Source organism: Phascolarctos cinereus, unplaced genomic scaffold (genome assembly GCF_003287225.1).
Source record: "Phascolarctos cinereus isolate Bilbo 61053 unplaced genomic scaffold, phaCin_HiC Scaffold_726;HRSCAF=1367, whole genome shotgun sequence".
In the NCBI taxonomy this organism is placed as follows: domain Eukaryota; kingdom Metazoa; phylum Chordata; class Mammalia; order Diprotodontia; family Phascolarctidae; genus Phascolarctos; species Phascolarctos cinereus.
This window is the reverse complement of record NW_027556098.1, coordinates 321,093,699-321,121,326: the sequence shown is the minus strand read 5'-3', so window position 1 is coordinate 321,121,326 and position 27,628 is coordinate 321,093,699. Positions and strand designations below refer to the sequence as shown.

Genomic DNA, 27,628 nt, shown 5'->3' with positions numbered 1-27,628 from the left:
GTACCAACTTTATATTGTTCCTAGTATAAATCCTTCCTGATCATAGTGTACAGTATTTTTGATATGTTGCTGGAGTCTGTTTACTGATGTTTTTGGTTAGAAATATTAATCGTTAGTTTTCTAGTCTGTTTTATCTTTTGCTGGTTTGACATCAAGACCATATCTTGTCATAGGAGAAATTTTATAGGGTCTTCTCCCCTTTTTTAAATTATTTTTGCAAACAACTTATGTAATATTTGGATTAATTATTCTTTGAATGTTTTATATACTTCTCTTGCAAATGTAGCTGATCCTGGAGGGTTTGTTTGCTTTTTTTTTTTCCTTGAGAGTTCTTTTATAATTAGTTTCATGTTTTCATATCGGATTATTTAAATTCCTTATTTCTTATTCTGATAATCTGAGTATTTCATATCTGTGTAAGTATTGATTTACTTTATTTAAATTGTTAGTTTTGTTGACATACAAGTAGGAAAAAGTTTCTAATTTTACTTTTTCATGTATTTTGATTTTTCCTTCTTTCATTTTTGATACTGGAAATTTGCTTTTTCCTTTTTACTCCAACTGGCTCCTGGTTTATCTTTTTTTTTTCCACTCGACTAGCTTTTAATTTTATTTACCAATTCATTGGGGTTCTTTGTTTTCATTTTGTTAAACTTTTTATTGATTTTTACAATTTCTACTTTGGTATTTAGTTGGGGTATTTGTATCAATATTCATTAGTTATAGTATTCTCTAGTTTTCTTTCTCTGCTTTATCTCTTTCTGATTTGCCTGCCAACCTTTGTCTGTTAGGGCCATATAATAGTTCTTCCATTGTAGGTGAGTAAATCTTGGTGGGGGGGGGTGTTTCCTCATTCCTTTTTCTCTATTATCTTTTTCCCTGAAATAGTGTACAGAGCTCTGTTAACTCTGAAAAATTGTACATTCTTGGATAATTGTTTGTTTTGAGTTGTTCTTTTCCCCTCTTCCCACTCCATGCTACTTGAGTCCACATACCATTAAAATAACTTCATTTAGAGATAAGGAGTATATGTGTGCACATGGAAGATAATCACAATTTTATGATAGAAAATTTCCATTATTTTCCTTTAAGATGTTAAAAAAAATTCCCAAGATCCCAAATTTTTACATTTTTGTCCATTGTAGGTCTATGCAGTGTCTCATCCAAGCATAGAGGGAGCCTTAGGCTCTTGAAGTCTGTGTGAGTGGAGTGCAAGCTTGGGCAAGCTCTGCCCTCTTAAGTCTTTATGTATCAGCCAGCATTGAGCACTGTCTCAATGTAGCTAACTCTCAGAAGACTCATGATGGACTGGGAGGTGAATATGTTTGGCCAGACAAATGGAATCTCAGATCCTTGAAGTGATAAGTACATTTGTAGCATTTGGTAATTACTCTCAGTTTTTGGAGGGAGAAGCTTATTTTGTGATACAGGCATATTCTCTCTGTTTATTTTGAGAGGGACAACTTTGATAGAATCTAAAGCAGAAAAGGACCTTAGGGTTTATCTAGTTCACCTCCCTTATTTTGCAGATGAGGAAACTGAGGCCCAGAGCAGTGAAATGACTTAGCCAAAGTCATGCAAGAAATGGTAGAATTGTAACTTCAAATCTAGTGCTTTCTCTAATGATATGTGCCTAATAAAACTCCATTTTTTCCCTGTGAAATAAGGCAGTAAGCTTGGATGATTCCTTAGTTCCCTCTAAAGCTAACATTTTGTGACACTAAGTGCCTTGGATTTTTAGTTTTCCATAAGTATTCTCCATATATGTAGGTGTTATAGATTGAGGGTTGTCTAGGCCCAAAATGAGGCCCAGTTAAGTGATTTGCTGAAAGTCACGTAGGTAATAGAATAGAGGTTCTAACCCAAGTTCTCTGTGATTGGTGATTGTGATCTTCCTCTTGTGGCCTTAAATAAAAATTTGTATTGCCTTAAAATGTTTTTCAGTGGATGAATGATTTACAAATGAAAATCAAATAAGGTTTTTAATAGTTTTCTGTTTCCTGTGTTCTTGAATTTCAGCCATCAAGCAAAGTGAAAAAACAAGGGAAGAATTTCTTTGGTGTTCCTGCCTTCTTGACTGTCTCAGCACAGCTTCATCTTGAAGTGATGTCAGGGTACAGAACTTTCTGTAGTTTGTTTGCTTTTGGTGGCTGTTGATTGTGGGGCAGATGGGAGTGATAAGACTGTTTCTTCTCTCTAGGCATTCCTGAATATTAGAATCAGGCTTTTGTGGTTTATAATATTACCTCTCTTAAACTTCGAAATTGGGATGTATATCCATAATGAAACATCGTGGCTTTCTTGAGATTTGTTCCCTTTTTAGTTGAGAATTCTCATTTTTCCTGTTAAAACATATTAATTCAAGCAGTTCTTGGATTTGCAGCTTTAAGAACCACATAATTTTAGATCTAAAGCAGGGCCACAGGTCACATCTAGTATAGTGTGTATATAAACAAGAATGTTCTTTTTTTAAAAAAATTTTTAATAATTAAAAAAAAATTTTTTTCCATATGCTTTTGAGTTGAAAATTTTTCTCCCTTTTTCTCCCCCCCACCCTCCCCAAGATGGCGCACACTCTGACATAGGCTTTACATTTACATACCCATTAAACATATTTTCACATTAGTGAAGTTGTAAGTAAAAATTAAAACCAATAGGAGGAACCATCAGAAAGATGAAACCAAACTCAACAGAAGGTAAAAGTAAGTGAGAGTGATTTGACTTCCATAGTTCTTTCTTTGTATGGGAAGAATGTTCTTTATAAACATTGTAAATCATGGTCTTTCAGGTTCCACTCAAAGACCTCTAGTGAGGGGGAACCCCCTCCATCCTGATGCAGCATATTCCACTTTTGAACAGCTCTAATTCTCAGGATTTCTTCCTTGTATTTAGAGTAAATTATTGTCTCTGCAGCTTCCATTCCTTGCTCCCTCTTTCTTCTGAGATGAAACAACAGATCCAATCTTTTTTGCATGCGACAGCTGTTCAGATTATAGGAAACAGTTCTCACATCATTTATTCCCCATTCCCATTCCTCTTTCCCTTACTCCTCCTCCCCACCCACTTTCTTCTGGGTTAAATATCCCTAAGTTTTTTGTCTGTGACATGGCTTTGAGCTCTCTCACTGCCCCACTTATCTTCCTGGACAGTCTCTGGTTTGTCATTGCCTGTCTCAAAATATAACACCCAGAACTAAACACAGTGCTTTGGATATAGTCTGATAGGGATAGAGGAGAGTAGAACTATTACCTCCTTCATTCTGGACCCTATACATTCATCAGTGGAGCCAAGATCACATTAGCATTTTTAGCTGCCAAATTACTCACATTTAGCTTGAAGTCTGACTGAAAGCCCTACATGTTATTTCTGTGAGTTGTATTGCTACACATCCCCGTAATTTCAGCTAGGTGATTGAATATTTAGATGGTTAGCTCTGGTACTCAAGAGATAGTTTATGATTACTTTTTAAAAACCTCATCTATAAAGATGAGTGATTGATACAAAGGAAATTATGTATTTTTGTGGTATTTGTATTTAAATTTTCTTTTAAACATATTGAAACCCATTGGATTGGTTATTAACCCATGAGTGAGACAGACAGACAAATACTAAGTGGGAAAGGATAAAGCACAACCCAAGGAATGATACAAAGTTAGTACTCTGACAGGACATGTGGCATAAATGCTTCCATATATTTGTTGCAAAATAAATATTTTTGTATCAAATTGAAAACTGCACTTAGCAGTCAGGAGATATGGATTCTAGTCCCTTGTGTATGTATGAAGTCTCTCTGATAGAATATAAGATCCTACAAATTATATTAACCCTTACTCCAGGAGGCTTCAATCACTGCCACCTAAGGCAAAAGTTGGAATTCTGTAAAAGTACATGTGATGTGTATTATCCATTCAGCAAACTGTTTTGCTTTTGTCTTTGTACCTAACATAGTATGTGGCACATAGTAAGCACTTAATAAATGCATGTTGACTGATTGATTGGAATCTCTGGCTTCCTCCAAGACCCAAGTAAACTAACTGGTATTGGAAGCCATCCCCGATGCACTTCATTTTGGTGCTCTCTCCTTCTTCTGATTATCTTGTATTCAACTTCTCTGTGAACATGACATATCCTGGTAGAAGGATACAGAGCAGGGATTGTTTTGTCATTGTCTTTTTAGGGGCTTAATAAACATACATTGACTTGAACAGTTATCAGGTTGGATTAGATGATCTTAGAAGTCTCTTCAAACTCTTAAGATTCTAAGAATATTAAAGACATTTAAAAATATGTGAACTATGGTAACAATTTAAAAAAAAACTTTTTCAGGCAAGTGCTCCTTGATGATCTTAGAAGGTAGTGTCTTAGGGAGAATGCTTCTTAAAGAATGAATATGTAAGTACCCTCTGGACAGTGAAAAAATTTGCTTTTGTGGAATATTTTTAAGCAATCAGTAAGGCTGTGTCAACTCTTCACTATTTAATAAATGTTTAAGTGCTAGACTTACTGAGGGAGAAACAAAAACGAATAGGAACATATCATCTAGTAGGAGTAAAGAAGCATAATAATGTAGTGCTTTATAGTTTACAAAACATTTTCCTCACAATAATCTAACAGGGAGTACAAATAATATCCCTATTTTACAAGTGGAAAAATGTAAACTTCGGGAGATTTACAGAATAAATTCCAAGTTATTTTTAGAGGGAGTGAGGTAACTAGAGAAATCTTAAAAGGCCTTTTGTAGAAGATAGTACTTGAGGTGAGACTTGAAGGGAGCTAAACATGAGAAAAGCTTTCTAGAAATGTGGGACAGACAGCCGACGCAAAGACATGGTGGTAAGAGTTGGAATGCCTTGTTTGGGCCTTATCAAAAATTCCAGTTTGGCTGGAACCTAGCATGTGTCAAAGAAGTAATTTGTAGTCAGCCTGGAATGATAGATTTGAGTCAAATTGTAAAAGGCTTTAAATAGCAGAGAAAACAAGAAGCAGGAAGCCAAGCAGGGTAATTCAACAATATTTATTAAGTACCTACTACATACCAGGCATTGTGCTAATGCTAGAGATAAAAATAAAAAAATAAACAGTCCCTTCCCTCAAAGAGCTTACATTCCCTTAGGAGACTTAACCTAGGCAGACCTAGTAGGAAGGAAGAGACATAGTATGTGCTATTCAAAGCTCCATCTTGGAGCCATAGAACCTGAGATTTAGTAACCCTTCATTTTTTTCCTGTTAGTTTTCTCACTCTGTATGATTCCGATTCCCCAAGTTTCTATATTATTTTTTCCTGTCAATTTGACTCCTGATACTGATAGAATATGCCATGAAGATGTCCTTTATCTCTGAGTATGCATTCATTCCTTTATTGTCAAGAAGAATACGTCCTCAGAGGTTTTGTGAGGCATTAAATGTATGTGTTTCAGCATGTAACCACCAAACATTTGAGATTCTTGGAAAGTTGCAGAACATGTGTTGTAGCCTTCCTTATCACATGACATATATTCTTAGTAAAATTTAGTGAAGCTGCAGAAGAGAACACAGTGTGCAAAGATACTTGACATAAAAATAAATTGGTGGATTACAGAATTTTTATTTTTCCAAGAGATGTGAAGTCTTTTTTTAGTAATGTCAGTCAGATGTTCCCAATTTAATTTGCAAAGCCCTAGATTATTAGTAGACAGTACATCATGTTTCAGATCCATGTATGATCTAATCTCCAAGAACAAGTTGTTGAGCTTTTTTCTCCCTGCTTTTCTTCAATTTTATTTTAATAGACATTTTAAATGGAATAAATGTCAATTAGATTTAGAAAAGCTATATTTATCTACAATGATCTATGGTAGTCCCATGAGTTCATGGCTCCATTTTTCAAGTTGAATACGGTTTTTCATGTAGAAAAAAAAGTTTCAGTGTGTTCAGGCTGTAAACACAAATTGGTAAATGACAAGTGCTTTCTGAAAGAATTAGGCATCCTCCTGGTTTGCCAGATCAGTAGTTTAAGTAGGCAATGAGTTGTTCCCATAGAGTCAATAAAAGGCACTGTTAGAGAAGGACTTGTACAGAATATTTTCCTAAAGGGAAAACAGTTTTCGTCATTGAAAAAGACTGCTCTGCTCTGAATTCTTATAATAGGCTACAATTTGCTACCTGCCCTGTTAGAATTGAGAGTTTAACTGTGTTATTTCCTTTATTTTTTAAAGTTTTACTGACACCTTTTACCTCATGTTAATGTTTTACATCATGTTAATTATTTCACCGTGAATCAATTCGTGTTTTTTGAAATCCAACTTATTTGGTAGATCATTTAATTTCCTTGGCTTCCATTTCCTCATCTGTAAAATAAGGTTGAACTAGATAGATAGTCTTTGAGGTTCCTTCCATCTATAATCCCATGATCCATGTTTCTCTAAATTTCTCATATTCACCATTCCATTACGTTCATCAGTCATTTGACAAGCGCTTATTAAGTATCTGCACTGTGCCAGGATACAAATATAAAAATGGGGCAGTTCCTGTTCCACAGGAGTTTCTGTCCTTTACGAAGAGACAATACGTATAGATGTGAGTGTATACAAAATAAATATGAAGTCGTCTGGTGGTTGGGCTAGATGCTAGGAGTTCGAAAATATTTATGTAGAAGGTAGTACTTAAGCTGATTTCTGAAGGAAAGTAGAGATTCAGATTATACCATCATGTGCTTAGATGCTATGAATATTTTGATATGTATAAGATCTGTCTTTGGCTTCCCTGGGATAGATAACTAGCAGCAGTGTCTCTGAAATTGTATGGACCATTTCAAGTTTATTTTCTTCCATTTAAGATAACAAACTGATTTGAGACTTAGCACAATTGGGGTTAAACTCTTAAAATGTTGTTTACCCTGGTACTTCAGAAATCATAATCATATCTCTTTGAACGTGCCTAGAATTTAGGAGGTGCTTAATAAATGCTTATTGATTAACATATCCATTTTTATGTGACCAGGGGATCATAGATTTGATATTAGAAGACACCTAAGGAAAATAGCTGTCATCAACCCCTTTGTTTTTACTGTCATATAATCTTGTTCTCATCTTTTTCTATGACATTAAGGACAAAAACAGTCCCAGGACATATTGCTGTCCTGCTGTTGTTCTTTTATACTTAATGTTCTACCAACTATTGTAGTGATGGATAAAATGATTGTATTTGGTAGTTGAATAAAAATATTAGGCTGTAAGGTCATCCTCTGTAGGCTTTCATTGAGCTGAAAATATCCCTAATATAACTTTAGTAGCAAATAAGATGATTGTTCCCACGTGATTTTTAATCTCCTCTGTTAGGTTGCTGTATTTTGAAAGGTTTTAATTTCTCATAGCTTATAAATTTGAGTATTTGATATTGTAACATCTGTTAAAATTAATGTTCCAAGGTTTGTGAATCGATGTTATGTCAGGACAGTTGTAATACATATTTTGGCCTGTGATAATAGTCTAGTTTTAACATGGTTTTATTTGATTAACCTAGGATATTTTGATGTCTATTTTTAATATAGGAATTTGTTACCTGGTAGTCCATGAAAAATATTCTGATGTATAACTCTAGCCACTTGTCACATCTTATGAGGTATTCAATATGTATCAGATTTTTATAGCCTATGTTGATGTATTAAAGTTTCTAACATCTTGAATAATCTAGATTGATCATAATTCCAGACTCCTTGAGGATAACACTTCTGTAATTTTGGTGGTGATGATCTGATTTTGAATTGCCATCATACATAAACCATTTCATTTCCATAAAGAAATCCTCATGACAGAGCCAATTATTTGTTCATAGCTTCTCTGTTTTTTTTTTTTTGGCAATTGGGGGTAAGTGACTTGCCCAGGGTCACACAGTTAGTAACTGTCAAGTGCTTGGTCTAAGGCCAGATTTGAACTCAGGTCCTCCTGACTTCAGGGCCGGTGCTCTATCCACTGCGCCACCTAGCTGCCCCTCATTGCTTTTCTGTTAGCACTGTTGATTGAGTATATGTGGATACTGCCCATGGCAGGTTTCTTGATTTAAGTTTTGGATCATAGCCATTTCATGGGCTTCATCTGAAAGAAAACCACTTTTGTTTCATTTGATAAACCCAATAGTGTGTACCTATTACCAGCCTTCACTGTTGCTGAATGAAGTGATGTCTCCTTGTTCCAAAAGTATTTATGTAAGTTTTTGACCTCTTTATCATGTGCTGTAAGAATGCCTATAAATCAGCTCCTTCTTTGATGAGGAATTCTTTTTATTTATTTATTCGTTTTTTTGTTTATTTTTGCTAGGCAGTGGGGTTAAGTGACTTGCCCAGGGTCACACAGCTAGTAAGTGTTATATGTCTGAGGCCGAATTTGAACTCAGGACCTCCTGAATCCAGGGCCGGTGCTCTATCCACTGTGCTACCTAGCTGCCCCAAAAATGTTTTTGTTTTAAGAATTATATTTGTATAGGGGAAAAAAAGAATTATATTTATTACACAGTAATTTATGATACTATTGATATCACATATTATGAAAAATGAAAATTATTTTAAATCAGTGGTTTTTTTAATTGAATTGTTAGCACAAAAGATCACGGAATTCTAGGAAATTATTAGTGAAAAAATGTTTTGCAGGTTACCAGTTTTATTTTGTGTACTCCATTTTATGGGTTATTTTCTGGTTACTGTGTTAGGAAAAATGCATATTATTAGAATTAATGTTTTGTTATAAAGAAATGTATGAAGAAAAGTGTATTTTCAGCACTCTCTAGTGAAAGATTACAGTTTTTGATGGTTGTGGGAGCCTGACCCCCTGTTTCCCATAGGTTCAATGTATCAACATTTGCATTTTTGACTTTTGCACTGTTTTCTGGCAATGTTATCCCCATGAAAGTTGAGTATTGACTGTATTTATTAAGTGCTTACACATATGCCGGGCAATGTGCTAAGCCTCAGGTATACAAAGACAAAAACAAAATTGTCTCTACCCTTGATTTGCTCACCTTCTGCTGGCAGGACAACATGTACATATACAGACATATACAAGTCAAGTGCACGGCAACCTTGGAAGGTAAAACACTAGAAGGTAGACGAATTAGGAAAGGCAATCTACAGAAGATGGTACTTGAATTGAGTTTAAGACTCAGTGCAACTAGGGATTCCAGGAAGTGGAGGCATATGGGATAGCTAGGGCACAGTCATAGAGACAGGGGCTGGAGTGTCCTGTGTGAGAACAGCAAGTAGGTAGGTATGGCTATTTGGTAAAATATGTGAAGGGACATAATATACCTAGTAGATTTGGAAGGTAGGAATGGGCCAGATTGTGAACTTTTAAATACCAGCTGCAGGACATAGTGGATAGAACACTGGACCTAGAGTCAAGAAGATCTGAGTTTGAATCTAGCCTGAGAAATTTACTAGTTATAGAACCCTGGGAAAGTCACTTAACCTGAGATTAATAATAGTGCCTACCTCCCAGGGTTGTTGTGAGGATAAAATGAGATAATATTTGTAAAGTACCTTGTAAACTTTAAAATGCTACATAAATGCTGGCTATTATTATTGTTATTATATTTTATCCAAGAGGTAGAGCCACTAGAGTTTATTGAGTTGGGTGGAGTGATGTGGTCAGACTTCTACTTTAGGGAAATCACTTAGGCGGTAGGGTGGAGTATGAATTATAGTGAAGAAAGACTTAAGACAGAGAGATTAGCTCAAGGCAATTTGGAAGTGTACCCAAGCTAGAGGGTGTGATACAGCTTGTGAAACAGCAAAAGGGACTAACAAAATCTTAGACAGGTAGTAGGAGAATCACAAAAGAGCAGTATCAAATGCTACAGAGAGATCAGAATTACGCATGAGAATTGAGAAAAGGCTGTTAGATTTGTCAGTCAGGGGACCATGGTATTTTGTGTACTCAGTGCCAAATTGTGTACAATAATTGACATATCACATACTAAAAGTTTTTAAAATATGTAAAAAGCTGTGCATTTTGTATGTCTGTAGAGATATATTGATACATCATACTTGTTCAGCCTTCATTGGTTCATACAGATCTCCCTATGTTTCTTGGCATTCCTCATATTCTTGCTGTAATATTCAATTTCATTTATATACCACACATGATGAAAAATGCACTGCCTTCCTTTTGTTGAGAAATATGGGAACTGTGGGTAAGGAGTGGTGCATATACTATCACACTTGATTGTAGGCTCTGTGTCAGCTGGATATTGTCTTCCCTTTTCCTCCTTCCCCCCTCAAACTCATAGTTTGCCTGAAAGGCCTTGCAGTCCAAAGAAATACAGTCTGTATTTAGACAAATATAGGGCAGCTTGGTGGCCTAGTGGATAGAGCACCAGGCCTAGAGTCAGGAAGGCCTGAATTCAAAAGCAGCACACTAGCTGTGTGTGTCAAGTCACTTAAACCTCTGTTTGCCTCAGTTTCCTCATCTGTCAAATGAGCTGAAGAAGGAAATAGCAAACCACTCCAGTATCTTTGGCAAGAAAACCCCAAATGGGGCCACAAAGAGTTGGATATGACTGAAATGATGCAACAAATAAACAAGCAGAACAGTTTGGTGTCTTTAATTCTCCATATATTTCTATGGAAAAGTCAGTTGGATACATTTGCCTCACTCTAAGTCATATAATCCTCTGATATTAAAGAACCGTTCTCAGAAGATCTATCATTTAATTAGTGTTAGTGACTCCCTATTGGGAGATCATAACCCTTCTATGGCTAGGTAAACAGATTCATGAGTTTCTGTAGCCAGCCTCCTGATGAAAAACATCTCCACATTTAGCTAAACTGATCATTTCACATTTCACTAGACCTTTTTTTTTTCTGGCAGTTGGGGTTAAGTGATCTGCCCAGGGTCACACAGCTAATGAGTATCATGTGTCTGAGGCCGGATTTGAACTCAGGTCCTCCTGACTCCAGGGCCAGTGCTCTATCCACTGCGCCACCTAGTTGCCCCAACATTTCACTAGACTTGATATAGTTCATCTCCAGATTTGAACTCAAAGATTTTCTAGTATGTTAAACTTTCCACCTTAGAGAGCTCATCAGAATAGGACTTAGTGGAAGAAAAAACTATAGTTATATGTAGATATAAATTTAGATATTACACACAGACACATATAAGTATATATGTAGTTTTATATACATGTATATATGAATATATGACATACATCTAAAACCACTCTTCCAATTTATTAGTGTAATTTTTATTTCTCTGCCAACTTTGTCTCCTTTTCTTTTGTATTTTCCTCCTTAATTCCAGACGTTCAACTGCATTCTTCCTTCCCTAGTCAGGGTTTCCCTTCCTCCTGGGCACGTGACCTCACTTTGAAAAAGGCCGTTGAATTTTACTTGAAGCCATAGGGCCCAGGGCATCTCCAGTATAATGTTTGCCTTATGGAAAACATTCCAAACAGATTGAGGCAGCCTAGCTAGGTCTGAGTACCTATTGTGACAGGTTTGAAGAAGTACGAGACTGCACTAAGATAAGGTCCCTATTCTCTTGGGATTTCTTGGCTGTTGTTACCGCAGATGCAGAAACAAGGACTTAAAAAAAAACCCACCTCTGGGCAGCATTGCTGAATTATACAAATCTAGCAGGGATATGCAGATAAATTGACTGTTGTGGCATGAGACATCACTTTAATTTTAGATTTTTCTGGTGGCAAATAAGAAGTTAGCTCAGTGATTCAAAAAAATCCGGTGAGGAAAGGAAGACTCAAAATAGGACCATACCTTGAGGGGATGATAGGGTCTAGTAAAGGTTTCTAAAGACAGGGATGATGTTTAGGTAATGGAGAAGGAGCCGGTAGGTAGGGAGAGACTAAAGATTACTGTGAGGGCAAGGGGAAACGATTTTGGTAGCAACCTGAGGAAAAAATGGGAGTAGATAGGTACAAGTAGAAGAATTGGTCTTAGGGAGAAGAGTAAGCTCGTGGCTTATGACCTCTGTTTTCTCTGTAGAGGATGAGGGAAAGTGCTGAACCTTGAAGATATGGATAGGAAGAAGCATGGTTAGGTGTTGTGGTTAAGAATAGAGAGAGATGGAGGGCAGCTAGGTGGCACAGTGGATAGAGCACCAGCCCTGAAGTCAGGAGGACCTCAGACCAAACACTTGACACTTACTAGCTGTGTGACCGTGGTCAAGTCACTTAACCCCAATTGTCTAAAAATTAAGGAGAAAAAAAAAGAATAGGGAGAGATGGAAAGATAGGGAGCTATTTTCAGATAATGGGATGTCCCTTCTCTAATCCATCCTCCATACAGCAGCTAAATAGATTTTCCTACAGTATAGGTCTGACCATATCATTCACGTGCAGCTGAATGGCGCAGTGGAAAGACATGAGTTCAAATCCTACCGTAGACACTTAATAGCTGTGTGACCCTGGGCAAATCATTTAACTTCCCTTTGCCTCATTTCCTTCATTTGTAAGATGGGGATAATAATAGCACCTACCTCCCAGGGATGTTGTGATGATAAGGTGAAATAATATTTGTAAAGCATATTGCAAACCTTAAAACATTATGTAAATGTTAGCTATTGTTATTGTCTCAAGTATTAAATATAAACTTCTCTGTTTGGTATTTAAAGCCCTTGACAACCTGCCTCTTTTGGCCTTAGGACAATCCAGTACATTGCCTTCCCAGCACTCATCCAAACAACCTTTCTTACTCTTGCTCTTTCACAAGCACTCCATCTCTTTTCTCCAGGCCTGGAATGCCCTCCCTTTGCATCTCCATCTCTAGTCCAGTCTGAAAAAGAATACCTTCTAGAGCATTCCTGACATTTTGTCATCCAGTTTCTGTTTGAAGGCCTTTAATAATAATGAACTAACCCCCATTCCACATTTGGAAAGCTTGGATTGTAAAAAAATTTCACCTTACAGTGAGTTAAAATCTGCTTCTTCTAACCATTTCTCCTAGGTCATTTGGATGCAGTTAAAAGCATCAGATTACTGTTTCATATAAACATCATGAAAAATACACTTCCTTATCTAAATGTTGGTCTGGAAGTTTAGAGACTGAATTCTTATCCTATCATTTCTTCAGTTTTTCTTTTCTTATCTATCGTTCTGGAAAGAGTGCTATTTTTATATTTATAAGAATTTATAAGACTCACATTCTGGTCTAGAACTCCCATTTACAAGCTACATGGCCTGGGTAAGCCATGTCTCCTTTCTGCCCCTGAGGTGTTCTTTTCATTTGTAAATGTTATTAGTAATCTCTGTCTCTACTAACTTCATAAGGTTGTTATGAGGACCGAGTGAGATAACATACAAAAATGGTTATGATAAAAAAAAAAAAGACACCATATAAATGTAGGCATTATTATTTACCCACCTCATTGGCCTTTTTTTTTTGTTTGTTTAGATCAATTTTATATGGAAGAACTTTGAATGCCTTAGAGATAGGTATGTTGTAGGGTTTTTGCCCTGTATAATGGATAGGCCTGACTCTGCCTGGGAACTTATTCAGGTTCAATGTTGAAATTAAATGAGACACTTGTAGTTTACTCACAGTTATATTTACTTCACCATAGCGTAAAAAGGATATTCGACAATTATATTCCAGCACTTAGCTTGAGTAGACATGGCTACCTTCATCTCCATATGAAAATGTATCTGGTCAGCCAAGCAGGGCGTGGTTACTTATGTGATCTTGGGACACTGGGCAAGTCTTAAGGGCCTGGCACGTAGTAAGTATTTAATAAATGCCTCTTGACTATCTCAGTTAGTTTTAATTGCTTTCTTAGGAGAAAGAGAAATAATTTTTCATCATACTTTTTCTGAATGCAGGTCTCATAAAAATTCTTATTCTAACATTTGTGTTTCCCAGCTTATATTCCTGAGTGAAAAAAATGCATATCCACTTAAAAAAAAAATTGGCAAGGACTTACTGACTGTTTACTGAATGTAGAACACTGTTAGGTGTCAAGGATGATAGGGAAAAAAATGTAAGAAATAGTTTCTGGGCTCCAGAAGATTATTGTTCAGTTGGAAAAATAAGTGGAGAGGATAAGTAATAGTTAAAGGAGCATATAATTTACACCAAAATGAATGATGCAGACCTTGTACTATAGGATCCACATAAGGGGATATGAAAGTGTGGGAATGGCAGAAAGGTCGCCTAGAATTTTAACTGAACTTTAAAGGATATATAGTTGATTTTAAAATTCCTCCACTGTCAGGAAATACAATAAGAAACTTGGAGTGGTATTTTATTTAGTATCATTGATCCAGAGATCCCAAGGGTGAAAATGATGTCTGATTATAAATTCACATGGTGGGTAGGAGTACTCTCTATATGATTTTAGAATCATTTATCTTTTTTTTTTTTTTTAAAGAACAAGTTCCCAGTGAGTGACACTCATGAATTGAAAAACTGTCCAAACCTTTTCATGTATTTTAAGCTTTGGAAACCCTATCCTAGTGAAGAAATGGAATTTAGAGTTTTCAGCAGAGCATATTAAACATGTTGTTTGTTTATCACCTAGAACTTTTTTTAGGTAATGTCAATAGATGCGCAATAAAAAACCATTTCCTAGCTCTGCCTCTACATTGCCACATGTTCATAGGCAAATAGTTTCTCTTCTTTGGGCCTCAGTTTCCTCATCTAAAAATGAGAAGTTTGAACTAGTTGGCCTCTAAGGTCCATTTTAACCTTCATATTTTATTCTCTAAAGTACATTTGCTTCCTCTTATACACAACAGTAGAAAATAGGTTTTCTTACTCGGATTTTCTGATTTAGATAAATGGAGAAGAAACCTGTAATAAAGAAACAGTCCTTTTTTATTGGATTGCATTCACATTTTCATTTTTCTTGATATGCTGTGTGTTTCTCCTACCATACATGTTGTACAAGAGAGAATAAGTATCACTGGTGTTTTGCTGTTTCAGACAGGTGCTTAGAATAGTTAAGTAGGTGCATGTCATGTAAAAAAAAATTTTTTTTACGATATGTGCAACCAAAGTAACCTTTATTTAACATTTGAGAAGCAGTTTGGCTAGTGAAATATATTGTGAACTTGAAAGTGAGAAGACCTGGATTTTGTTTTCAGAACAATATTTAGTGACCTTACTATATAAGTAGTATGTTTTCCCCTAACTTCCTTTTTTATGGGTGATTTAATGAGAAAATACTTGGAATGTTTCACAGAACACTATTATATGAACAGCATATGCTGTGTTTAGTTTCTGTTACTACATTTTAAGAGACACATTGACAAACAGAAACATGTCCAGAGAAGGTCACCAGGATGGTAAGAGAATTGGAAACCATTATCACATGGAAGTCGGTTGAAGTAAGTGAGGATGTTTAGCCTAGAGAAGAGAAAGTTTAAAGTAATCATAATTACAGTTTTCAAATAGTTGAAGGGTTGCCATCTGAAAGAGGGACAGACTTGTTCAGCTTGAGTCCAGAGGGCAGAATTATATCCAGTGAATAAACATTACAAAGAAGCAGAATTTAGTTCAATATAAGAAAGACATTTTTCAGTAATCATAGATTTCCAGGGGAGACATGGGTAGCCTTTAAAGAGAAAAAGGTTGTTATGATTGGAGGTTAAACTGAGTAAGAATAGGTGACCATTTGGAGATATTGTGGAAAATTAGATTATCTGTGTTCCCGTCCCATGAATCCAAAATATTACTATGAAACATTCCTTGTGTACTTCTCTCTGCTCGAATATGTCCTCAGAGCTCTTTCATGAGTAAAGATCAGTGAGTACAGGTATTTACTAAAAATCCTCCCAAGTACAGAGCAGGATTTGGAACTGTTGTATTTTACTTAGTGAACAGTTTCACTTCTCACACTGAAAGTGCCCTCCACCTCTCAGGCCTTATCTTCTGACTGGCTGAGTCCTCCTGAACCTCCATTTGAAGTAGGATGTCGAGGCCAGAGGCGTCTTCATTGCTGTTTAGGGTATATTGCTTACTCATCTCCACATGACTTTCTCCACCAAGCCCTTGAAACCTTATCCTGGAAACTCACTTCACCCTTGAACTGCTTCTCATCGTCTTCCCGCTTCCAACCCCCTGGAAGTGTTTTCTTCCCCCATTAGAATATAAGTTCCTTGAGAGCAAGGACTGTCTTTCCACTTCTGTTTGTATTCCCAGGCTTAGCACCGTACCTGGCACATCGTAATTACTGTTGCTTGTCAATTGACAGTCCTTGTCTGAGTCAGTTACTATTTAGTAAGCATTTCTTTCAGGTATTTAAAAAGCTGGATTTTTTGGTGTGCATGTTTTTTAAAGAGCAACAAATAAAAGTAAAGTCTAAAAATAGAGGCACTAGACATTTCATCATAAATCCAGATTGAATTTCTCTTCAAAAATAGATAAATCACTGACAAAATAGTCCCCAAGATAATAATGTTTAATAAGATGCCTTAGATTTCGCCTAGGAATAGGCTTTCAAGTTGAGATTCTAGAGGAACCTGACTTGAATATTGCAGTTGTTAAGCTGGAAGTATAAAATTTATTGTGTAACTTTAGTTGTATTTCATTAACCTAACTGAATGTTTGTACATAAGGATCTGTATTCATGTGTTATAGGGTGGAAGAATCATAACTAGATAACGGCTCGTATGAAAAAAATCTAAGGGTTTTTATCAGACTGCAAACATATAAATCGCCAGTATTACAAGACAGCCAAAGAAGCAGTAGTGATCTTCACCTGTGTTAGTAGAAGAATTATATTTAGCATAAGGGAGGTCATAGATCTACTGTACTTTGTCTTGGTCAGACTTTATCTGAACTATTGAGTTCAACTTTGAGTACTACATTTTAGTAAGAACATTGACAAGCTGAAACATGTTAAAGGAGAGCTACCAGAATTATGGGGAGACTAAAAAAATTATACATGCAAAGATGATTTGGAAGAGCTGGTGTTTAGCTTTGAGAAGAGACTTTGTAGGGGAAATGATGAGCCATTCAAACAACAAACATTTATTAAAGCATGTCATGTTCTGGGGCTACTCATTCCAAAGTAAAACAGCGCTCCTCAAGAAGCTTACATTCTGACAGGGGAAATAGTACGCGTGTTAGTTTCTATGTGATATGAGTCTCTACTCGTACGCACTTAGGGCTGGCTTGCTTATCCAACCTGCACGCATACTGGCAGCTGTGGGCTTCTCAGAGGGGACCTTTGCCACCCTGCTCTGCCTGGGATATACTCCTGTTGCTGCTGAGCTGCCATCGTTGGGCTTCCCATTTACATGAAGTCAGCTACAATGACACCATTAAGTCTTAAACATAAAACATTTACTATAGTTTAGGACAAAAGCAATAAAAAATCATAACATTTAATTAATAGAAAGCAAAACATCACAGCCCCCCATGAACCAGGGTCATACTCTGCCACCAATGCATGCAGTGTAGGTCAGGAAGAGTGGGCCTCCACTTACAGAAACTTAGCAGGGTGGCACACAAGTGTGCTCAGGGCAGCCCTCAACTCTGGATTGTAGATGTTGTTGTCTTGGTCCCTTCAGTAGCAGCCTACACCAGAGAAAACTACTTCTCTGTTAGCTGTTCTTCTTCTGGTCTTCACCACTTTCCCTCCTTCACTTATTCTTCACTTCAACTCTTGAGCTGATAAAGCAATGACAAGTTCTTTTCTCTAACAGCCACTTTTATTGGGCTCTGATAAGAAGCACTATACCCTTTCAGTAACAAGAAGTTCTCTTAAGCCAAAGAACTGCCCATACTCATCAGATCTGCAGATAGCAGGGGATTATTTTGCTGTGTCTAATCACCTCCATATCTCTTCTTACAGCAAAACACATTTCAGAGCAAAACATGCAAAGCCTTTATTTCTCTTTCTCTCTCAAAACGGTGAGGACAGTAGAAGGCAAGTCCAGGACCCCTGAAAGGTTTCCCCTCACACAGTATCAGGATTCAGCTGTCTTCTAGTGAACTTATAGCAGCTACTCCAGCCTTTCTCTGGCCAATCAGCAAAGTAGTTCTTCTCTTCCAAACATCTAGCTCCCAGCAAAACAGCTGAAGAGTCAACTTAACTGAAAGCCTTCTGTGTTTTCTGTCCCCAGTTTCTTGTGACTCCTATGCCCCACTTACTTTCTGTCTTAACAGCTTGTAATGCCTCAGATCAGTTTCCTGGTGGTCAATTATTTATCTTTAGCTTTGGAGGTAACACCCAAGAAATCCATCTTCCTGTCAGGCCTGAAACCTAGTAGTCACCATATAATCTTACTGTAGTCCCAAAACAGTTATTTTATATAAAAAATAGTCATATGTAAATGAGCTAATGGACCACAATGCCCTGCAGCTATCACCACCTCCAGTCATTGCTCTGCCTTTAAACAGGTCCTTTTAGTTTATTCATCTGAAGGCATTTTCTCTCTGTGGTCCTCTGAACAATCTCTCTCTGAAGCATTTTATCCTAGAGATCCTATGTTTCTTCACAGATTATTTTATCGCTTTTCATTACATAAATATTCTCTTTCTGACTCTTGAAACAACCAGTCTGTTCATACACAAAAAAAGACATACTTAACATCTGCAAAGAAGATTCTTGGTATTCTTAGAAGAAAAGGAAGTAACATGGGGATAGAGGGAGCAAGAGGGAAGAGCATTAAAGGCCTCATTTCATAGGAGGCACTTGAGCTAAATCTTAGAGAACACCAGGTATTCCCAGATTTGTAGATGAGGAAGAAACACATTCTAGGCATAGAAGGCAGTCAGTACAATGGCACAGGGAGATGGTGCATTAAATGTGAGGAACAAGAACAGGCCAGTATGGCAGAACCGTAGTGAGCATGGAAAGGAGTAATATGTAAGGTGACTGGAAAGGTAGGAAGGAGCCAAATTGTGAAAAACTTTAAATGCCAAACAGAAGAGTTTTGATTGATTGTAGCTGTAAGGAGCCACTGGGGTTTATTAAGGTGGGGGCATGGTGGGACTGTGTGTGAAATGGACAGACCTATGCTTCAAGAAAATCACTGTGGCTGCTATGTAAGGGATTGCCTGGACTAAGGAGACTTAATGCAGGGAGGTCACAGGGGAAGCTATTATAGTAGTCTAGGCAAGTAGTGATGGGAACCTGAACTAGGGTGGGGATTTGTGAGTTAGAGAGAAGAGGATGGATACAAAAGGTGCTATGGAGGTAGAAACAGCAGGATTTGTGGGATGAATGAAAATGAGTAGATGAGGATACGAGGGTGACTGAAAGGAAGATGGTACCCTGGACAGTAATTGAGCAGTTTGAAAAAGGGATATGTTTTGGAGGAAAGATAATTATGTTGGTGAATATGGGGAGTTTGAGTTCCCTATGGGGCATCAGTTTGAAATGTCTAATAGGCACTTCATGATGTGGGACTGAAGCATCAGGAGAAACTAAGGCCAGCTATGTAGATATGTATTTGAAGGATTATCATGTGGAAGATATATTGGGTTTGTTTTACTTGACCCTAGAAAACATCACTAAGAACACTGGATACAGGTTGCCAAGGCAGATTTTGACTTCTTTATATAAGGAAAAGCTTCCTGAGAATTAGAGCTGTCCAAAAATGGAGTGGGTTGTTTCAAGAGGTAGTGAGTTCTCCATACTATTTGTAGAAAGGAATTCCTGTGCAGGTTACAGGTTGGACTAAATTATCTTTAAGCTCTCTTCTAGCCTTTACATTCTGTGATTCTTTAATCTCTATGTGGCATTTGATGTTGAATATCCACTTCTTGATGCTCTTCAGTCTCTTGGCTTTTATGTCACTGTACTGTTGTTATTCTACCTTTTTAACCAATCCTTCCCCCGATCCTTGGAGAACTTCTTCTTCCTCCTCCTTCTCCTTCTCTTCTTCTTCCTCTTCCCTCTTCTTCCTTCTTTTTCCTTCTTCTTTCACATTTGAACTCAGATCCTCCTGACTCCAGGATTGGTGCTCTACCCACCGTGCCACCTAGCTGCCCCTAAAGGCTCTGTTTCCTTCCTTCCACATCCTTAATGTAGTACAGGGGAGACATAGTTACCTTCTCTTCTCTTTATAAATCTCCTCCTGTGGTGATCTCATCCATTTTTGTTGCTTCACACACCACCTTTATGTGTAGTTGACTATAAAATTTACGTCCTCATCTTTTAACTCTCTCCTAAGTGCATATCTCTTTCTAATTGATTATTTGGTATTTCTCCTAGAATACCTTATGAGTACCTCAAACTCAACATCTAAAAGACTGAACATACTGTTTTTCCTCCAAAACACTTGATCCTCCTCCTACATCCTCTTTTTCGTTCATTATCTCTCAGACACCATTCTCCTAGTCACTGAAGCCTAAAACCTCAGTGTCATCTTTTATTCCTCCCTTTCTCTTACTTACCAGCACAGCTGCCAACTCTTGTTAATTTTATCTATACAGCCTCATTTGAATTCAACTATTCCTTTCCATTTCTGCTATTGCTGAAGAAGTTGGTTATCTTTTATGTGGGATGTAGCCCTCACTTGGTCTCTCTGCATTCCGTCTCACCTCCATTCTTTATAGGCCTTTCAGATTTATTATGCCTTAGGTCAGAGTGTGATTAATTATTCCACTCCTTAAGATCCTAAAGTACTTATTGACTACTAAATAAAGTCCAGATTCCGTAGCTTAGGATTTCAAACCTTCCACAATAATAATTCAAGTTTTATTAAGTTCAAAAATGCTGTGTGCTTGCTCCCATACTTCTTAATATGATGTTTTCAGCCACGTCGTCAAATGCTTTCAATGAGGATGAACATAGCATCAAGGTCAGCTATCACAGTGATGGTAAATTCTTCAACTTGAAAAGGCTATAAACCAAGACCAAAGTGGAGGGAGTGTTGGTGCATAGTTTTCTGTTTGCAGATGATTGTGCACTCAGTGCAGCCTCTGAAGCCGAGATGCAACAAAGTATGGATCAATTCTCTGCTGCTTGTGCTAATTTTGGCCTAACAATTAACACCAAGAAAACACAGGTGCCCCATCAGCCACCACCACACCATCCATACATGGAACCATCAATTATAGCAAATGGAGTTTTGAATGCTGTGGAGAAATTCACTTACCTTGGTAGTGTTTCCAGGGATGTGACCGTTGATAATGAGACTGATGCACACATTGCCAGAGCTAGCTCAGTGTTTGGGAGGCTCTAAAGGAAAGTATGGGAGAGAAGAGGTATTAGATTGACTACCAAATTGAAGGCCTACAGAGCCATTGTGCTGACCTCATTGTTGTATGCCTGTGAAACCTGAACAGTCTACCAGAACCATGCCAGGAAACTGAATCGCTTCCATTTGAATTGTCTTAGGAAGATTCTGAAGATCACCTGGCAAGATAAGATGCCAGACACTGAGGTCCTATCTTGAACTAAACTGCCTAGCATTCAAACTTTACTGCAGAGAGTGCAACTCTGATGGGCTGGCCACGTTGGTCAAATGCCAAGTGTATGCTTGCCTAAAAGACTGTTTCATGGAGAACTCATACAGGACAAGCATTCACATGGTGGTCAGAAGAAGCAATTCAAAGACACTCTCAAGGTCTCTCTTAAGAACTTTGGAATTGATTGTGTGACATGGGAGACACAGGCACGGGATCACTCAGCATGACATGTCCACATCAGAGAAGGTTCTGTGCTCTATGAGCAAAGCAGAATTGAAACAGCTCAAAGGAAACACAGGAATGCACAGATTTAGAGAATCCACCCCAGATGTTCACTAGGACAATTTGTGCCTGAGCTGTGGTAGAGCATTCTGAGCTCGTGTTGGTCTGGTCAGCCATAGTCAGACACACTGAAACTTGACTCTAGCACAGTGATGTCATTTTGGTCGTCTTCAAGAACGAAGGACAACCACTAACCAACCAAGTTTTTTTACATACATTAGACATTATTTTACATACATACAGTATTTGCATACATTATTACGTATTTACATACATTAATGGGATCATACATTTAGAGCTAGAAGAATCATACAGGTCATTTAATCCATCCTCCCTATTTTGCAGGTGAGAAATTGAGGCCCAGAGATGTTAATGTCTTCCTCAAAGTCTTACCTAATAAGTAATGGAGCTGGGATTCAAATCCTCATTCCAAACTCGGCAGTCTTTCCATTAGATCTCTGTTACTCTGGATCCAGGCTTCTTTTACAACTTTCTTAAACATTACTTCCTATCCCTCTATGATCCAGCTCTGTTATGTACTTTTTATTTGTTCTTTTCATTGTCTGTAACTTTCCCATGTTGCACGTGCTTTGTCCCCTTCATTGAAATCCTACCTATTCTTTAAGATCCAGCTCAAATGCCATCTCCTTTATAAAACTTTAACTGATTTTACTCATTTGAAAACGACATCTCCTTGTGAAACTTCTTGGAACTCCGCAGCTCTCTGGGTCTGATATATTTTGTAAAAAATTATTTTTGTTAAGTCTTATCTCCCATACTAGTTTTACAAGTTTGAGGGCAGGTGCCTGTCTTATTTGTCATTGTATTTTCCTTAGCTAATAGTTTATCCAACAAACATTTATTAAATACCTACTTTTTGTAAGTCATCATGCTAGATGCTGGGATATAAAGGTGAAGGATGACAGTGTCTATTGAATATCAAACTTAATATAAATTATATAGAAAAATGAATACAGGTTGACATTTGGTAACCCTGAAGTGTGTACTGAATTTTTGAGAGATGTTCTACCATTTAAACTAGCTACTGCCAAAATTAATTCTTAATTTGCTGAGCAGCCTTAACCTCAGTATGTCTGCTATGAAGTGTCTCTGCTTAGCTTTTCAGAACAGCAAAAAGATTCCTATTCTCTACAGTGTGTAATCTTCTCATCTTAGCTTTCAGCACCAGGAGAAATAATAATCAATGACCAATAACCAAACCATTTTATAGCAATTCATTTGTTACATAAAACTAGAAAAAAAATGAAAATAGCTTTCTGGCACCATCTTCATAATTTCACTTTTGATTTGGCAAAATGTACTCCTCAGAGATATTTTGGTTGTTGTGTAATGTTATTGTCCAATTATCTTAAATACTTAAATACTCCTACTGGGGTCTTTCCTTACATAGATCTGGCTTTCCCATAATTTGTCTCAAATACTGAGTATTAAGCCAATCTCTTCCCATAACTGTATTGGCCTTTCACACATTTTCATTAATGTCTTATTTTAGAAAAGGTTCATACTCAGATCTTATGTTAAAGATTGATTTATCTAAAGCTTTATGACCAGATGTTGAATCTGTAGAAGATTCAGTGAGAAGAAACTGACTTAAAACAGATCACTGCAGCATAAAAAGAGAAACTATTTTTTACAGGCTTATTTCTGTACCAAGAGACAACACATAGAAGAAAGTTCTGCTGCGGGGGGAATGGAAAGATGAGAAATCTTAAGAATACAGTAGCAGGGTGAATGGCAAGGTCCAGTAGGTCAGATGACAATGTCAGGATTCTGGGGGGCATAGAGGCAAGGCAGATGGATGGTAAGGTCTAGTGTTTTTCAATCCAAAAGCAGAACCAGGAAAACTATATATAAGAACTACTACAATTTAAATGGAAAGAACAAAAAAAGAAACGTAACTCTATGTCATCATAATGGCCAATCTTATTTCCAGATAATCATTGACAAAATACACAGACTTCCTTTCTGTGCAGAGGTGAGAGACTGTGATTGTGAAATGTTCCATATACTGTCAAACATAGTTAATATATTAGCTAACTTTACTTAAATATCTTTTCTTTCTCTTTCCTTATTATAAGGGATGGTTCACTGGGTAAGGGAGAGTGAGGGACATATCTGGAAATAAAGGTGACATAAAGATAAAATATTTCAATGAAATTTAAATTATGCATACTATGTATATGGAAATATATGCATTCATATACATATTTGCATACATGTATATATACATCTTTTTTTTTTATGAAAGAGCTGAGCATTTGAGCAAACACCCCAAGGAGATTAAAGACCCAAAAAAGGACTGCCACATATGACAAAATATTCATAACATTTTTGTAGTTAAAACTTGAAAACAAAGTGGGTGCCCATTGATTGAAAAATGGCTGGGGCAGCTAGGTGGTGGGATAGAGCACCGGCCCTGAAGTCAGGAGGACCTGAGTTCAAATCCAGCCTCAGACCAAACACTTGACACTAGCTGTGTGACCCTGGGCAAGTCACTTAACCCCAACTGCCTAAAAAAAAAATGGCTGAACAAAGTATAGAATAGATTGGGATATGCTGTTCCGTTAAGAAATTACAAAAATGAATTCAGAGAGACTCGGGAAGTTTTATATAAACTGATTCAAAGTTGTTCCAAACCAAAGAATATCAAAATAAGCCAAACTCTAAAGAATTATACATTTGTAAAGTGCTTTACGTGGTTAGTATCCCATTTGATCCTCACAACAACCCTGAGAAGTAGGTGCTATTATTATCATCATTTTACAGATAAGGATACTGAGGCTGAGAGAGGTCGTTATTTGCCCATGGTCACAACTAGTAAAGGTAGGATAAGATTTGAAGGTCAAATTTGAATTCAGGTCTGATGTTTTATCTACTACATCACCTACCAGCCTTTCTTGGTTACAAGGAAGGGTTCAGTGCCAAAGAGGTGGGTAAAAAATTGAAGTCATTCAACAAAAGCTCTATTTTCTCCCGTTTTTCATCTCACACTACTCAGGTGCTTTCTGACACCATTTTCTCCTTCACCCTTGTTTCATGTGAAGAGGTGGCCTTTTTCCTTGTCAAGGCTAACTCCTCTTCATGCACAAGTCATCTCATTATATCCCATCTTCTCCAGAAAATTACCCTCTCTATCATCTCTAATCTCTCACTAATCTTCAGTCACTCCTTGTCTATTGGCTGCTTCCCAGCTACTTGCAAACACGTCTCTCCTATCCTCAAAAACCCTCCATTTGATCTGTCCATCCCCACTAGCTACCATTCTGTATCTCTCCTTTTGTGCCTAAACTCCTTAAGAAGGTAGTCTACAATAGGTTCCTTTCTTTCCTTTCTTTTAACTCTTTGCAGTCTAAATACTGACTTCATCACTCAAGTTAAATTGCTCTCTCTAAAGTTATTAATGATTTCTTAATTGCCAAATCTAATGGTCTTTTTTCAGTTCTCATCCTTTTTGATCTCTCTGCCTGCAGCCTTTGATACGGTTGATTATCCTCTTCTCGTTGATAGTCTCTTCTCCCTAATTTCTTTTACAAAATGTGTTATTTTTCCTCAATTACAAATAAAAACAATTTTTAACGTTTAGTTGTTTTTTTTTTAATTTTGAGTTCCAAATTCTCCTTCTCTCCTTCCCCACTCCCATCGTTGAAGAGGCAAGCAATTTGATATAAGTTGTGTATGTGCAGTCATGCACAACATATTTCCATATTAGCCATGTTGTGAAGGAAGACACAAACCAAAAAGAAGAAGAAAATTAAAGTAAAAAAAGTATGCTTTGATCTGCATCCATACTCCATCAGTTCTTTCTCTGAAGATGGATAGCATTTTTCGTCGTAAGTCCTTGGTAATTATCTTGGATCATTGTATTGCTGAGAATAGGTAAATCACTCACTGTTGATAATTGTACAGTATTGCTGTGACTGTGTACAACGTTCCTCTGGTTCTGTTCATTTCATGTTGCATCAGTTCATGTAAGTCTCCCCAAGTTTTTCTGAGAGCATCCTGCTCATAGTTTTCTTACAGCATTCCATCATACTCATATACTACAATTGGTTCAGTCACTCCCCAAATGATGACCATCCATTCAGTTTCCAGCTCTTTGCCACTCCTAAGAGTTATAAGTATTTTTGTACATATAGGTCCTTTTCCTTTTTTTTTTCTTTAACTCTTTGGCTCCCTAGTTGTTGTTGTTTTGTTGTTGTTGTTGTTGTTGTTGTTGTTGTTTAAGGTACTCTTGGTTCCTCTTCTGATCACTCCTTAGTCTTCTTTGCTGGACTCTTCATTCATATTGAGTGTCTCCAAAGACTCTGTCCTGGGCTCTCTTCTCTTTTCCTTCTATAGTATTTCACTGGATGATCTCATCAACTCCCAAACTCTGTCACTAGTTATACGACAGTAAGCAAATCATATTACCTTTCTGAGCTCCATTTTCCTCAGTCCACAAGTCACAGGTATTTATTTAATGTCTACTGTTTATTAGAAGTATATGGGATGCTCAGGGAGGACTAGCACCTCTGATGTGAGTGCTTGCTGAGCCCTTTTTAGGGCTGCTCATCCAAATTTAATGTTCACCTTTCTCCCAATTCTCACCGGTGACTCCAAGAAGCTGTAACATTCACAGTACTACACTTTGGTAAAACTGTCTTGGCAAACAGGCTAAACCAGGTTGAGGGTAACTGACAGGCCTCAACCCCATCAATGAGTTAGGGGGATGTCTACCCCAAGCACATAAAGGCTACGGGGGTGGATGGAGGAGAACAGTTCCAGTGGCCATGAAGGCAGCTGAAGCAGGAAGAGCACTTAGAGCTTGGTCAAACATCAAAGACACCAAGGTCATCCACTTCATCCTGGACCATCACCAGTGATCTTAACTTTTGTCTTGCCACTGGACTTCGATGACTTTGGAAGCAAGAGTGAGGCTGACAAGTTTGTGCAACCCTGCCTCACTTAAATCCAGTTCACATGCAAGTCAGGACATCACACCATGATGTCAATGGTCCTCTTCAAAATGAAGGACAGACAATTTTTAGGCATTGTGTTAAGTAGTGGGAACACAAAGAAAGGCAAAAGGTAGTTCCTGATCTCAGTGAGCTCACAGGGAGAGACAGCATGCAAATAAGTATCTACAAATTTTGTGTGTGTGTGTGTGTGTGTGTGTGCGTGTGTAAGAGAGAGAAATGATAAATTGGAGATAATCAACAAAGGGAAGGCTCACTCTAGGGGGAGTGGGGGGAGGTGTCAGGACAGGCTTCTTATAGGTGGGATTTTAGCTGGAACTTAAGAGGAAGTGAGGGAAGCCAGGAGGCAGAAATAAGGAGTATTTCAGGCATAGGAGATGAGATGACCAATGGAAATGCGTAGAGTAGGGATGGGGGTGTTTTGTGTGAGGAACAGGAAGGAAGTGAGTGTCACTGGATTGAAGAGAAAGTGGTGGAGAGTAAGATGTAAGAGGACTGGAAGGATCGGAGGTGAGGGCACCAGGTTATGAAATGGTCTTTGAATGCCAAACAGAGGATTTTACATTTGATCTGGAGCTACTGGAATTTATTGAATATAGGAGTGACGTAGATCTGTGCTTTAGGAAAAGCAGTTTGGTTGCTGAGTAGAGAGACCTGAAGTGGAGAGACCTGAAGGAGACCAACAAGGCTATTTAAAATAAATTTATGACGCTGTAAAATAGGGATACAGGGCATCTGGGTGGTACAGTGAATAGAGCACTAGGCCTGGAGTCAGGAAGACCTGAGTTCAACTGCAGCCTCAGATGCTTACTAGACATGTGACCTTAGGCAAATATTTAACCTCTGTTTGCTTCAGTTTCCCCCATCTGTGAAATGGGTATAATAACAGCACCTTTATCCTAGGGTTGTTTTGAGGATTACGTGAGATAATATTTTTAAAGCACTTAGCACTACCTGGCATATATACTAGATACTATATCAATTCTAGCTGCTACAAAAATATTTATTATTATTATTGTCAAAC

General features: G+C 37.5%; 1 protein-coding gene across 3 annotated transcripts in view; it reads left to right on the top strand.

Annotated features, from left to right (window-relative positions):
* Window positions 1-27,628, top strand: part of NARS2 (asparaginyl-tRNA synthetase 2, mitochondrial) — a 156,453-nt gene that overhangs the window by 60,970 nt on the left and 67,855 nt on the right. For all 3 annotated transcript variants that reach the window (XM_020972289.2, XM_020972288.2, XM_020972291.2), the window contains one exon: window positions 2,020-2,114. In XM_020972289.2, the coding sequence (XP_020827948.1) occupies window positions 2,020-2,114 (95 nt within the window). The remainder of the gene's footprint in view (window positions 1-2,019; window positions 2,115-27,628) is intronic.